This window comes from Medicago sativa, chromosome 7 (genome assembly GCF_051527215.1).
Source record: "Medicago sativa cultivar Bolivia chromosome 7, Bolivia_mono, whole genome shotgun sequence".
Classification (NCBI taxonomy): Eukaryota; Viridiplantae; Streptophyta; class Magnoliopsida; order Fabales; family Fabaceae; genus Medicago; species Medicago sativa.
The window spans coordinates 96,993,310-97,005,569 of NC_140755.1; the positions used below are offsets into that span (position 1 = coordinate 96,993,310).

Here is a 12,260-nt window from a genome sequence, read left to right on the forward strand (position 1 = left end):
TAGCGCGTGCTAAACTATGGCTTTGAGGTCACCCTCTAGTTGGTCAATTAAAAAAAATGGGACTGTAGCGGAGCGACTACGTCTCCAGGCTCTTTAATAAATTGTGTCTTTACTTTTATCTTACTAGTAAAAAATAATTGACCCAATCATTTATGTTTTATTTTGCAATTTGCTGTATGATGATGTATTTATTTTGAGATTTGTTTAATGGTGTTAGACCATCCACAATGCAGCACTCCATTTTGGTGCTTAAATGGGTCCCGATTGTACACGTCATTCATTTTATAATTAATACGTAATAAGCACTCAATCTCTCCAACCCAGCACCTCAAAATAATTATTAATTGGGTCCCAGCAATAACTCTATATCATTACATTTTAACAATATTTTTTATACTCATTCATAATTATATAATTTTAAAATATTGAAATAATTTAATTATAAATTATTAAATAAAACTAACATTTTTATTTTATTTTTATTAATAATTCAAGAAAAAGTTAAAACTTAAAAAAACAATATAACATGAATGATGAAAAATTGCATATTTTAAATAACAACTAATCTTGTTGATTATCACTCCCAAAACATTGCCAAATATACTCCACAAGATCATGTTGAAGTTGAAATTGAGTTTGTCTATCTTGAATTTGTGCTCTCCTTTGTAGGTACGAGGAAAGATTTGGATGAGGACCATTATGTATTTCATTCCTTGCAACATCATTTTTTAATATCAAAATAATACAAACCTAAATAGACTGAACCGACCCGCATTGTCATCTTTATTGTAATGACTAAAACGAAAGTGAGTTTTTTTTTTTACTTAAAAAAATGATCCACAAACGTTTTAAACATGAATCTATATCTATACAGTAAACTAAGAAAAAAGTGATCCACAATTTTACTAGAAAAAAGAAGTAACCCACGGTAAAAGAAGTAACCTAAGCTCTGAATCTATCAAAGAAACAAAAATTACGCACGTTGACGCGTTTTTGTTACTGAAAACGTTTAACCTGTTTTTATTACTGTAATAAATCAACGTTTAACCTAACCATGCTTTTCATTCCACTGTAAATAAAAAAAAAAAACACCTAATCTACCTTTTACACAAACAAAATCCAAATCAAATCAAATTAATTCTTAATTTCCTTTTTTTGCATCAATTCGATAATAAAAACTGGCGTTTTATCTTCTTTCTCTCTACTTTGGCCAAACCCTAATTTCTGGCCACTTGAACACAATGTGTAACCGCAAAAAAACCCTAACGGAATCGATTCCTCTTTCACCACGATCCAGTAATGGTTCCATTCTTACAAGATCAGTGTGGAGTTCAAATCTTGATAACGAATTCGGTTTGATTCGATCGTTAATCGATCAGTATCCGCTAATTTCAATGGACACGGAGTTTCCCGGTGTGATTGTGAGGGCGGATTCCGGTGATTCGCCGTTCAAGAACCGTGGCGCGTGTCTCTATGCAGTGTTGAAAGCGAATGTTGATAGGTTGAATTTGATTCAGATTGGGTTAACTCTTTCTGATCATAAAGGTAATCTTCCAATGTTAGATGCTGAAAATAGTTATATTTGGGAGTTTAATTTTAAGGATTTTGATGTGGCTCGTGATGATCACGCTGCTGATTCTGTTGAGTTGTTGAGGAGACAAGGGATTGATTTTGAGAAGAATCGTGAGTGTGGGATTGATTCTGTTAAGTTTGCTGAGTTGATGATGTCGTCCGGTTTGGTTTGTGCTGATTCTGTTAGCTGGGTAACGTTTCATAGCGCGTATGATTTCGGGTATTTGGTGAAATTGCTGACGCAGAAGCTGTTACCGGATGATTTGGAGGAGTTTTTGAGGCTGGTGAAGGTGTTTTTCGGTGATATGGTATTCGATGTGAAGCATTTGATGAGGTTTTGTACGAATTTGCATGGTGGATTGGATAGGGTTTGCAAGAGTTTGAAGGTGGAGAGGCTTATAGGGAAGAGTCATCAAGCAGGTTCGGATAGTTTGCTTACTTTGCATGCTTTTCAGAATATCAGAGAGCTTTACTTCGGGAAAGCAGACGGGTTTGTCAAATATGCCGGTGTATTGTATGGATTAGAAGTTTGCTGATTATTTAATTTTTCACTTTTATTGATGGAATTGAGTCAGTGTCGATTTTGTTTTGGTTTTTTGTTTATCCTATAGTGTCCGAATTCAGGTGTATCAATTTCATTAGGAAATTTTTATTCTATGGGTTCTAATATTTTTGCATTTTATCTAAATGACTATAGTGTAGTAGGGCATGAGGCAGTGCAATTATTCTTTGAGGATGTGTTAATACATTTGAGTTAGAGGTTAGTGTTTTCCTAGGTACTTTATATACTAGACCGAGTTCTCAATAGACTGAATTTTTGCATTACCTATTGTTCACTATTATTGTAGACGTGATTTATTTAACAGAAACAATTATGTTGAAGTTGCACTTAGTTCATGTTGATTTATTCATCTTTAAAATGTCAAGCTACTTCTGTCAAAAGGTAAGTATAAGGGACACCTTCTTTTGGTTGGCTCCATTTTGGATAGTCTGTTTGGATGAATTCTTTCATTGGATTGCAATAACTTCACAGTTGAACATCATAGCATGGATGCTGCGTAAAATTATGCACTAACATTGCTTCGTTTATTTATATTCTTAGTTGTTTCTTATTTTAATATTTTAATTTTCCATTATCCAGTCTTTTACTGTCAGAAAGTCTTCGCTGTTTCTCTCTCACAAACATTTAATTGGTTGAATAGAGATGGAACGGTTGTTGAAAAGAATGTTTAATTATTGGAGTTTTGACAAATTTCATGAATCTTTATTTTTAAATTGAAAGTGATAGATAGGAACTGATCTTCTTTGATTTTTTCTCTAATATGCTCCCTTAATCTGTAATCTTGATTCCTGCAACCTTTATTGTGACAAATAATAAATAGGCCGTGAAATAATCGTCTTTCCATACTTTTGAAAGCTACTAAAACAAATAATTATGTGCTCTACGATCTGATTAGAAGTTCATTTTGTTCTCCTTCTCCATGCCTCCAGTTCTAGGAGAATGATATCATGACTGTAAATATGCTATCAATTTTCCTTTGGTATGGCTGGCAAATGGAAACAACATTGCTGGCCACCTTTCATTTGTTTGACTTCTGTTAGTATTACCGTGGAAGCTTGCTGCTGCTTAGTGCGTAATTTCAACTTCAGGTGAATTAGTTCCTTTCATTTGTTTGACTTCTGTTAGTACTACCATGGAAGCTTGCTGCTGCTTGGTGTATGACAGTTAAGTCTTATATTTCAACCTCTGAGGTGAATTACTTCCTTTCGTTTGTTTGGCTTCTGTTAGTATTACCATGGAAGCTTGCTGCTGCTTGGTGTATAACAGTCGAGTCTTATATTTCAACCTCTAAGGTGAATTAGTTGTTACTGAACTAATAACTAGATTTAATTTGATAGCATCTGCAAATCTCATTCTCACCTGCATTATACTTTTGAATTATGACTTTGGTTTTATACTTGTTCTCGAAGGTTATGTTGGTTTTTCGGTTATAGATGTTTGGTTAAAAATTGTGGTCACATCATATAGTCGTGATTTAATTCACTGGTTGGTTTTTCACATTTGTTCAAGTGTTTATCTTGTATGAGACAGTGTTGTCAAATAGCTGCTATAGCGTAGCAGAATTTGAACAGATTGTTATTTTCCGCGATCCACAATTGATAACATTGGTATGATTCACTAGTTAGGAGTAAGTAATGTAGCCGATAGATGTGGAATACTCATGGAATATATCCAACTGCCATGGTATATGTTCCACTTGTTTATCGTAAACGTTCTTTCACGTAGGGGATGGGATTTTTCATATCTCGACGTCCGTTGTTGTTATCCTCTTTTCATTCTCAGTGTGTCTTTTACTTTCATTTACAGCTTTTGTACATGAGATATTTAGATATTTGTAGTTTCTGTGAGCACACTCCAGGATAAAATATAAGCAAAAAGGTAGTTGAATAGTTGATGTATGTGGTTTGAAATTTAGTCCACATACATCAACTTTTCAACTACCCTTTTTGCTTATATTTCATTCCGGAGGGGAGTAGCCACTATTTGACAACACTGAATCTTACATGAGCGGAGGGAGTATTAACAAGGTTTGTAGATGGCTATTAGTATTCTGATTTGACTGATAAAAGAGAAGATGGTAGTAAAATTTCTGTGCATTCAGTTACATTCACCGTCCTTTAGTCTCTCTTCGGCTTCTCGCACATTAAAAAACCGAGGACATGGTGTGACATGACACAAGCTTTTCTTTAGAATTTCCTTTTGTGAGAAACTTATTTATTTGATTCTTCAGCCTCTTATAAACTTGTATTTGAGCTGGTTTATTGGGATAAACATGATTCCTGCATGTACTCATGATGATAACTGATTTATGGCAAACTTCCGATGGGAAAAGGCAAGGGGGGAGGGAGGGGGATTTAAAGTAAAAAAAAATGCTGAACATTGTTCGATCACTGACTTCAGATAAATGGACACCGTTAATGTCACTACCTACTGATTAGATAAAGTGCATTTGTAAGTTACTGAGATGAATTTGGAATCCTAAGTATGTTTTCTCTTAGTTTGGCTGGGTTGCTTTTATTGTCTGCTATTACATCCTTCGTCTAATGTTACTTATTTACTGAGGACATTTGGAATTTCACCATGGTTTTATAGGATCCTGTGTGTTCAATAACTTTATTTGCTCATTCATTTTTGCTATTCGTGATTCATTTTCAATGAAATGATCATTTTGTTGGTTTTTCCACATTTATATTTATCATTCCACTCCCCATTTCAGAGTAACTTCTCTCTAGTTTTAAAACCCAAATAAAGTAAAAGCATTAAAAAGTTAAAAGTCACAGATGGGATCATGTAATTTGTGATCAGAAGTTTATTTTGATTGTCTTTAGTATCCTACTTGCTATTATTGAAACTTTGAGTTGCTTGTTGCATCTATTAGGCTAAATGTGATATAGCCCAGGACCAATTTCCCTGTGGATTTCATTAAGTTTGGAAGGGCAGACTTCTTCCATGAACTGTCAATTTGTCTTTCTTGCTTGCATAAGAAAATTCTGGTGGATTTCATGCAGTTTAGAAGAGCTGGGTTTTACCATGAACAGTCAAATTGTCTTTCTTGCTTTAACAAAAATCTGGTTTTATGGTGCATGTACATAGGCCGTGATGTTATAGGAATATTTAGTTGTTGAAAGTGAATGTTTGTCCTTAGATAGGTATCTTGTTTCCACTTTCTTCTAACTTGAAACATGTAGTAGTTTGCTTTTTAAATTAGGGTTTAGGATTTAACTAGAAGCATGCACTTCCTCCGGTCACTATTATACGCAAAAAAATCAATTTTTAGGTTCATCAAACAACTGATGTATCTAGTCTGTTATATAGACCAGATACATCAATTATTCAACGAATCTAAATAGTGATTTTTTTTTTTTACTTATAATAGGTACTGGAGGAAGTACTAGTTTGCTCTACTATTTGCCTCCTTTGGAATGGTAAAATGGCATTACAATTTTAGTTAAACTAGAAACATATACTAGTTTGCTTGATAAATTTATTAATGCTGTTATATTATTCTGCTACCTATGGAATGGTCAAATGGTATCACAATTTTCATGTCAAGTTCATCATCTAATTTGGCATTAAACTATTGAAAACTGTTGGACGATGTCTTGAAATGTTTTTGTGCATCTTGCACCATGTTATTTAACGTGGTTTGCATTATTGATGAATATGGTCAGACAATTTGTTTTGTCATAGTTGAAATCTGAATTCTACTATGCTTATTCACAAAATTGCACCTGTGGGTTGTTCAAGGAATTCTGTCTGGGATTTTAGAAATTGTTTTAAGAGAATGTAACACTGTCTGGTACTCTGGTTGATTGTCTGTTCTGCTAGTCTTGGGGGTTTCTGTTACAGTTGCTGGCTTTTTGATCGACCTGTTATTGGTTGAATATGGAGTATTTTGCTGCTGATAGGGTGGCCTTATTTTCCATTTCTCCTATTTTCTTTGTTCAGGGGCTGTTTTTGAGCTGGCAGTAAGACTGAGTTTGTTTTTCCTCTGTGTTTGCAGGGGTAATTCGTGGGGCAATTTTGAATTTAGGTGGCCAGGAGAAGTGTTTCACTTCTTGGTTAATTGCTTCTTGTGTTTGTTTTGGTGTTGTGTTCTTGGAGTTTTTGGGAGTGGTTTTAGCTTTGTTTTTGTTTGGTTTATGACAATATTGTTTTTCCCTTCCTTATGTCTTGTACTTTGTTCATTGTGTTTTTAATAAATTTTGACATTTTTTAAAAAAAAGTCCAGGATTTATTTTTGATTATTTGAAAAATTAGTTAACTCTAGTACTCTACTGCCAGAGCTGAGGAGTGACTGGAATATGATTAATTTTGTTTTCTTGGTACAAGCCTCAACAAAGAGTGTATGGTTGGGGGGTTTTTGATTGGCAAATGATACTTGCATGAATCTTGTTTCTTTAGGATTGGAATTACCGCTACAGCTTGATGGGTTGATTTATGTTTGCTATGAAATTGTTTCACATGCATGAGTATCGGCATATTTTGTGTATGCATCTGTGTTTGAATGTTCATAAAACCAAAAGAAAATATCAAAATATTAGAAGAATGTCTCTTTCAGTGTGGGTCGACATGTCATTATCCAGCATTTCTCAATCCTCATGGTCCCTTATTTTATTTGTTTAGACACACTCCGACCATGTGTTGAGGCAGTAGATTGAGAATCTTTCCTGGTCTTTAGTTGTAGCATGGTAAGATATGCCTTAACAAAGAAGAAAAGAAGCATGATAAGATTGAGAGTGCATTTTGTGATGCTCAAAAGCTTTGGGAAGTATGTAGGACGAGAAAGTTACTCCAAAGAAGTTACAGTCCGTGGACAGAAAAAACGACACCAATCTTTGGCTGCCCTCCCACTGTTTTTATTTCAGTTTGTGTTTTCTGCTAAAAACATGAACAAATTGCAGGTGGACGCAGGTGATATATTTCACGTTTGAGGGTTAAATGACCATCCCTACCTCGTTCTTTAATTATAAGATCAACTTATTCTCTAATTATAAGATCAATTTATACAAAATAATTGATCCTAGCTGCAAGTTGCAAATAATGGTCATCACGAAAAAGATTTGCGTGGTAGTAGTAGCTAGGGACCGGGGAAAAATGCATACGAGTATATCCCTACTATACTTTTGTTTCATTGTGGTGTGGAAAATATTTCATGGGGATAATATGATTTATGTCCTACAATGTTGGGATTAGAAAGAAACAGGGTCCCCATCTTTTAATTTTGTCGGATTATTATTTATCAAAATACTATAGCATATGCTTAACAAATAAGGTCCCATAAGATTCATCTTATTCATATAACCCCGTTTATTATCCTTAACTACTATGCCATGCATTGACATGGTTTGGTCAAACCATAAATATACCAGATCTTAACAAACTCATGAATTGACTGCAGAATAGAAGAGATACAACAATTATTTTTTTGAATGTGACTAATGTTTGGAGGTTCAGAAAGCACCCAAAACCCCATTAAATACGAGACTATGAAACGAAGTAGTTAATAATGAAAGAGAACTTACATTTTTTATATTTTTTTTATTTCTTCTGGCTGAGTACAAGTCAGTTAGTCAATTCTTAGTTATGTGTCTCTCCCTCAAAGGTCTCCATCGACTCTCTGGACCTTTTATCACAAGGCACGTGAAGAGCTATCTTATAATAACAAGTTATAAAACTATGCATCCCCACCTATCCATGTCTCCTCATAATCTATCATATTTTGACATTAATATATCATATCATATTACTATCACCCGAGCGAGGTATCTTTTAATTGGTTTACCCTCCTGCCCCATTCATATAAGTGATGTATATTTGGATTGTTGGGAGTTTTGCAAATTTATCTTGTGAAGCTCTAAAATAGTTTTTTTTTGTCAAAACTATAGCAACTCGCTATAATTATAATAAAGTTACTGTTATTCTAAACACATAATGATTCACACATTATATTTGTTTCGATGCATATGCATTGCGATTTTGTTGAAACTTTAAAGTCATTTATCTTTTACACGGCTGCAATTCTATCAAACTTCTCTAATAATTGGAACATGCACTCTAATAATTGGAACATACACTAAATTGATTTGAAACAATATCCATTATTCACGTCTCAAAATCTCCTCTAGTGTTTTTACTGGAATAATCTAATAATTTACTGTTTCAATCTCAAATCACAATATAACGGGAACAACGGTCACTCTCTTCTTCACTCATTCAGATGTATATAACCTATAAATAGTTTGATCTCAATCATTTTCCACCTCTATGACTCTCTAATAGTTGCATGAAAGTTAAAGTTGTTACATGTACCCACCACCACCGTCGCCTATATAGATATTATTTTGGTACAATGTAGATAATTTTTAAGTAAAACAAAAATAAAATTTGAAGATAAATTTATGTGATGTATGTTGTTTGGATTCTAGTGAAGAGTGATATAATTAAGGCTTAAATATGGTATTGGTCCTTGTAAAATAGCGGTAGGGGTGTGCAAAAAATGTGGTTAACTGAATTGTATCCATAAACTGAACCAAACTGGACCAAAAAAAACTGCACCATTTAAATGGTTTATGAACTGAACCATAATTCAAAAACAATTCAGTTCAATTTTAAAACCGGTTCGGAACTAGTTTAATATATTTGAACCATATTTTTTTAGTACACTTTCTTTTCTTCAAATTTTTATATTAATTTTTAATTAAATACTTTAATATATAAAAATAATTTAAAATTTTATTAGGACCTTTTTTTCAAAAACTGTTTATTCAAAACAACTTATTTATGCAAAACAGCTTATTAGGATCTCTTTTTATAAAAATCCGCTTATTCGAAACAACTTATTTATGAAAAACAACTTATTAGGATCTCTTTTTCAAAAACAGCTTATTCAAAACAACTTATTTACGCAAAATAGCTTATTAGGATCACTTTTTTCAAAATAACTTATTCAAAACATCTTATTTATGCAAAACAGCTTATTACGATCTCCTTTTTCAAAATAACTTATTCAAAACAGCTTATTTACACAAAACAACTTATTACGATATCTTTTTTCAAAAAAACTTATTCAAAACAGCTTATTTACGTAAAACGGCTTATTAGGATCACTTTTTACAAAATAACTTATTCAAAACAGCTTATTTACACAAAGAAGCTTATTACGATATCTTTTTTCAAAAAAACTTATTCAAAACAGCTTATTTACGTAAAACGGCTTATTAGGATCACTTTTTTACAAAATAACTTATTCAAAACAGCTTATTTACGCAAAATAGCTTATTAGGATCACTTTTTTCAAAATAACTTATTCAAGACAGCTTATTTATGCAAAACAGCTTATTACGATCTCCTTTTTCAAAATAACTTATTCAAAACAGCTTATATACACAATACAACTTATTACGATATCTTTTTCAAAAAAACTTATTCAAAACAACTTATTTACGTAAAACGGCTTATTAGGATCACTTTTTACAAAATAACTTATTCAAAACAGCTTATTTACGCAAAATAGCTTATTAGGATCACTTTTTTCAAAAAAAAACTTATTCAAAACAGCTTATTTATGCAAAACGACTTATTAGGATCTCTTTTTTCAAAAAAACTTATTCAAAACAGCTTATTTACACAAAACAGCTTATTAGGATCACTTTTTTCAAAATAACTTATTCAAAACAGCTTATTTATGCAAAACAGCTTATTACGATCTCCTTTTTCAAAATAACTTATTCAAAACAGCTTATTTACACAAAACAACTTATTACGATATCTTTTTTCAATAAAACTTATTCAAAACAACTTATTTACGTAAAACGGCTTATTAGGATCACTTTCTACAAAATAACTTATTCAAAACAGCTTATTTACGCAAAATAGCTTATTAGGATCACTTTTTTCAAAAAAAAAACTTATTCAAAACAGCTTATTTATGCAAAACGACTTATTAGGATCTCTTTTTTCAAAAAAACTTGTTCAAAACAGCTTATTTACACAAAACAGCTTATTAGGATCACTTTTTTAAAAATAACTTATTCAAAACAGAGATCCCCATAAGCTGTTTTGCATAAATAAGCTGTTTTGAATAAGTTATTTTGAAAAAAGGGATACTAATAAATTGTTTTGCATAAATAAGCTGTTTTGAATAAGTTGTTTTGAAAAAAGAGATCCTAATAAGTCGTTTTGCATAAATAAGCTGTTTTGAATAAGTTATTTCGAAAAAGGAGATCCTAATAAGCTGTTTTGCATAAATAAGCTGTTTTGAATAAGTTATTTTGAAAAAGAGATCTTGATAAGTTGTTTTGCATATATAAGCTGTTTTGAATAAGTTATTTTGAAAAAAGAGATCCTAATATGTCGTTTTGCATAAATAAGTTGTTTTGAAAAAAGAGATCCTAATAAGTCGTTTTGCATAAATAAGCTGTTTTGAATAAGTTATTTTGAAAAAAGGGATCCTAATAAGCTGTTTTGCATAAATAAGCTGTTTTGAATAATTTGTTTTGAAAAAAGAGATCCCAATAAGCTGTTTTGCATAAATAAGTTGTTTTGAAAAAGGAGATCCTAATAAGCTGTTTTACGTAAATAAGCCTTTTTGAATAAGTTATTTTGAAAAAAGAGATCTTGATAAGCTGTTTTGCATAAATAAGCCCTTTTGAATAAGTTATTTTGAAAAAAGAGATACTAATAAGCTGTTTTGCATAAATAAGGTGTTTTGAATAAGTTGTTTTGAAAAAAGAGATCCTAATAAGCCGTTTTGCATAAATAAGCTGTTTTGAATAAGTTATTTTGAAAAAGGGATCCTAATAAGTCGTTTTGCATAAATAAGCTATTTTGAATAATTTGTTTTGAAAAAAGAGATCCTAATAAGCTGTTTTGCATAAATAAGTTGTTTTGAAAAATTTGTTTTGAAAAAGGAGATCCTAATAAGCTGTTTTACGTAAATAAGCTTTTTTGAATAAGTTATTTCGAAAAAGGAGATCCTAATAAGCTGTTTTACGTAAATAAGTTGTTTTGAAAAAGGATATCCTAATAAACAATGACTAAAATTCGGTTTGAAAACCAGTTCGAGAATAATCTGGTTCAAAAACTGGTTTAAAACTGTAAACCGGTTCGAAACTGGTTCGAAATAAATAAACCGGTTCAAAACTGTAAACCGGTTCTGAACCGGTTTTAAACCGAACTGGAACTGGTTTGAAAAATAAACCAGTTTTTTTTTTTAAAGTGGTTTTAAAAACTGAATTGTATCCATTAATGTGGTTCAGTTCCAATGCAGTTTAGAACCATGAACACCCCTAAAAGTAGGTCAGTTTTGGTTTTAATCTCTGCAAATTTTTTTTATAGTTTTTGGTCCCTGCAAAAATAGGTCAGTTTTGGTTTTAGTCCCTGCAATTTTTTTTTATAGTTTTTGGTCCCTGCAAAAATTTTTATTTTTGGAAATAGTCACTGACCCCATTTATGTGATGATTTGTCACTTTTATAAATTAAAAAATAATTATTGTATCTGTTTTATTATTATTTTTTAATTAAAAAATAATTATTGTTATATAAATTATAAAAAATAATTTTCTTTTTATTAAGTAAGCACGTATGCCACATATGCACGAAAGTGACAAATCATCACATAATTGGGGTCAGAGACTATTTTCAAAAACAAAAATTTTTGCAGAGACCAAAAACAATAAAAAAAATTTTTTTGCAGGGATTAAAACCAAAACTGACCTATTTTTGCAGGGACCAAAAACTATAAAAAAATTTGCAGGGACTAAAATCAAAACTGGCCTATTTTTGCAGAGACCAAAAACCATAAAAAAAATTTGCAGGGACTAAAACCAAAACTGACCTATTTTGCAGGGACCAATATCATATTTTAGCCTATAATTAATCATTAATCAAGATTGTCTAGCTAGGCATAGCTAGGGGCATGACTCGGACGCTTGGGGTCTTTTCTATCCAACTGGTCCCCATGTTCAAGGATATTCCAAGTTGTGTACATGGGCCCTAGCTGGCCCACCAAGTTCTAAGGGGATTTGGGTCTTGCGCCCAATGTCTATATGAGTGAGGACTTACAGTTGACTTTCCCTCGACCTAAATTTTTATCCAGTCAAATTTGTAGTTCCTAGCCAAACCT

The 12,260-nt window shown here is 32.0% G+C and overlaps 1 protein-coding gene across 1 annotated transcript; it reads left to right on the forward strand.

Moving 5' to 3' along the window:
- Positions 1-1,027: 1,027 nt before the first annotated feature.
- On the forward strand, positions 1,028-2,454 carry LOC146910819 (putative CCR4-associated factor 1 homolog 11). The gene has a single exon (XM_085725232.1). The coding sequence runs from the start codon at positions 1,242-1,244 to the stop codon at positions 2,106-2,108; it is 867 nt and encodes a 288-aa protein (XP_085581358.1). The 5' UTR covers positions 1,028-1,241; the 3' UTR covers positions 2,109-2,454.
- Positions 2,455-12,260: the final 9,806 nt, after the last annotated feature.

What these genes read in the sequence shown, in the direction of transcription:
- LOC146910819 (XM_085725232.1), top strand. Translation starts at nt 1,242, where the DNA reads ATGTGTAACCGCAAAAAAACCCTAACGGAATCGATTCCTCTTTCACCA.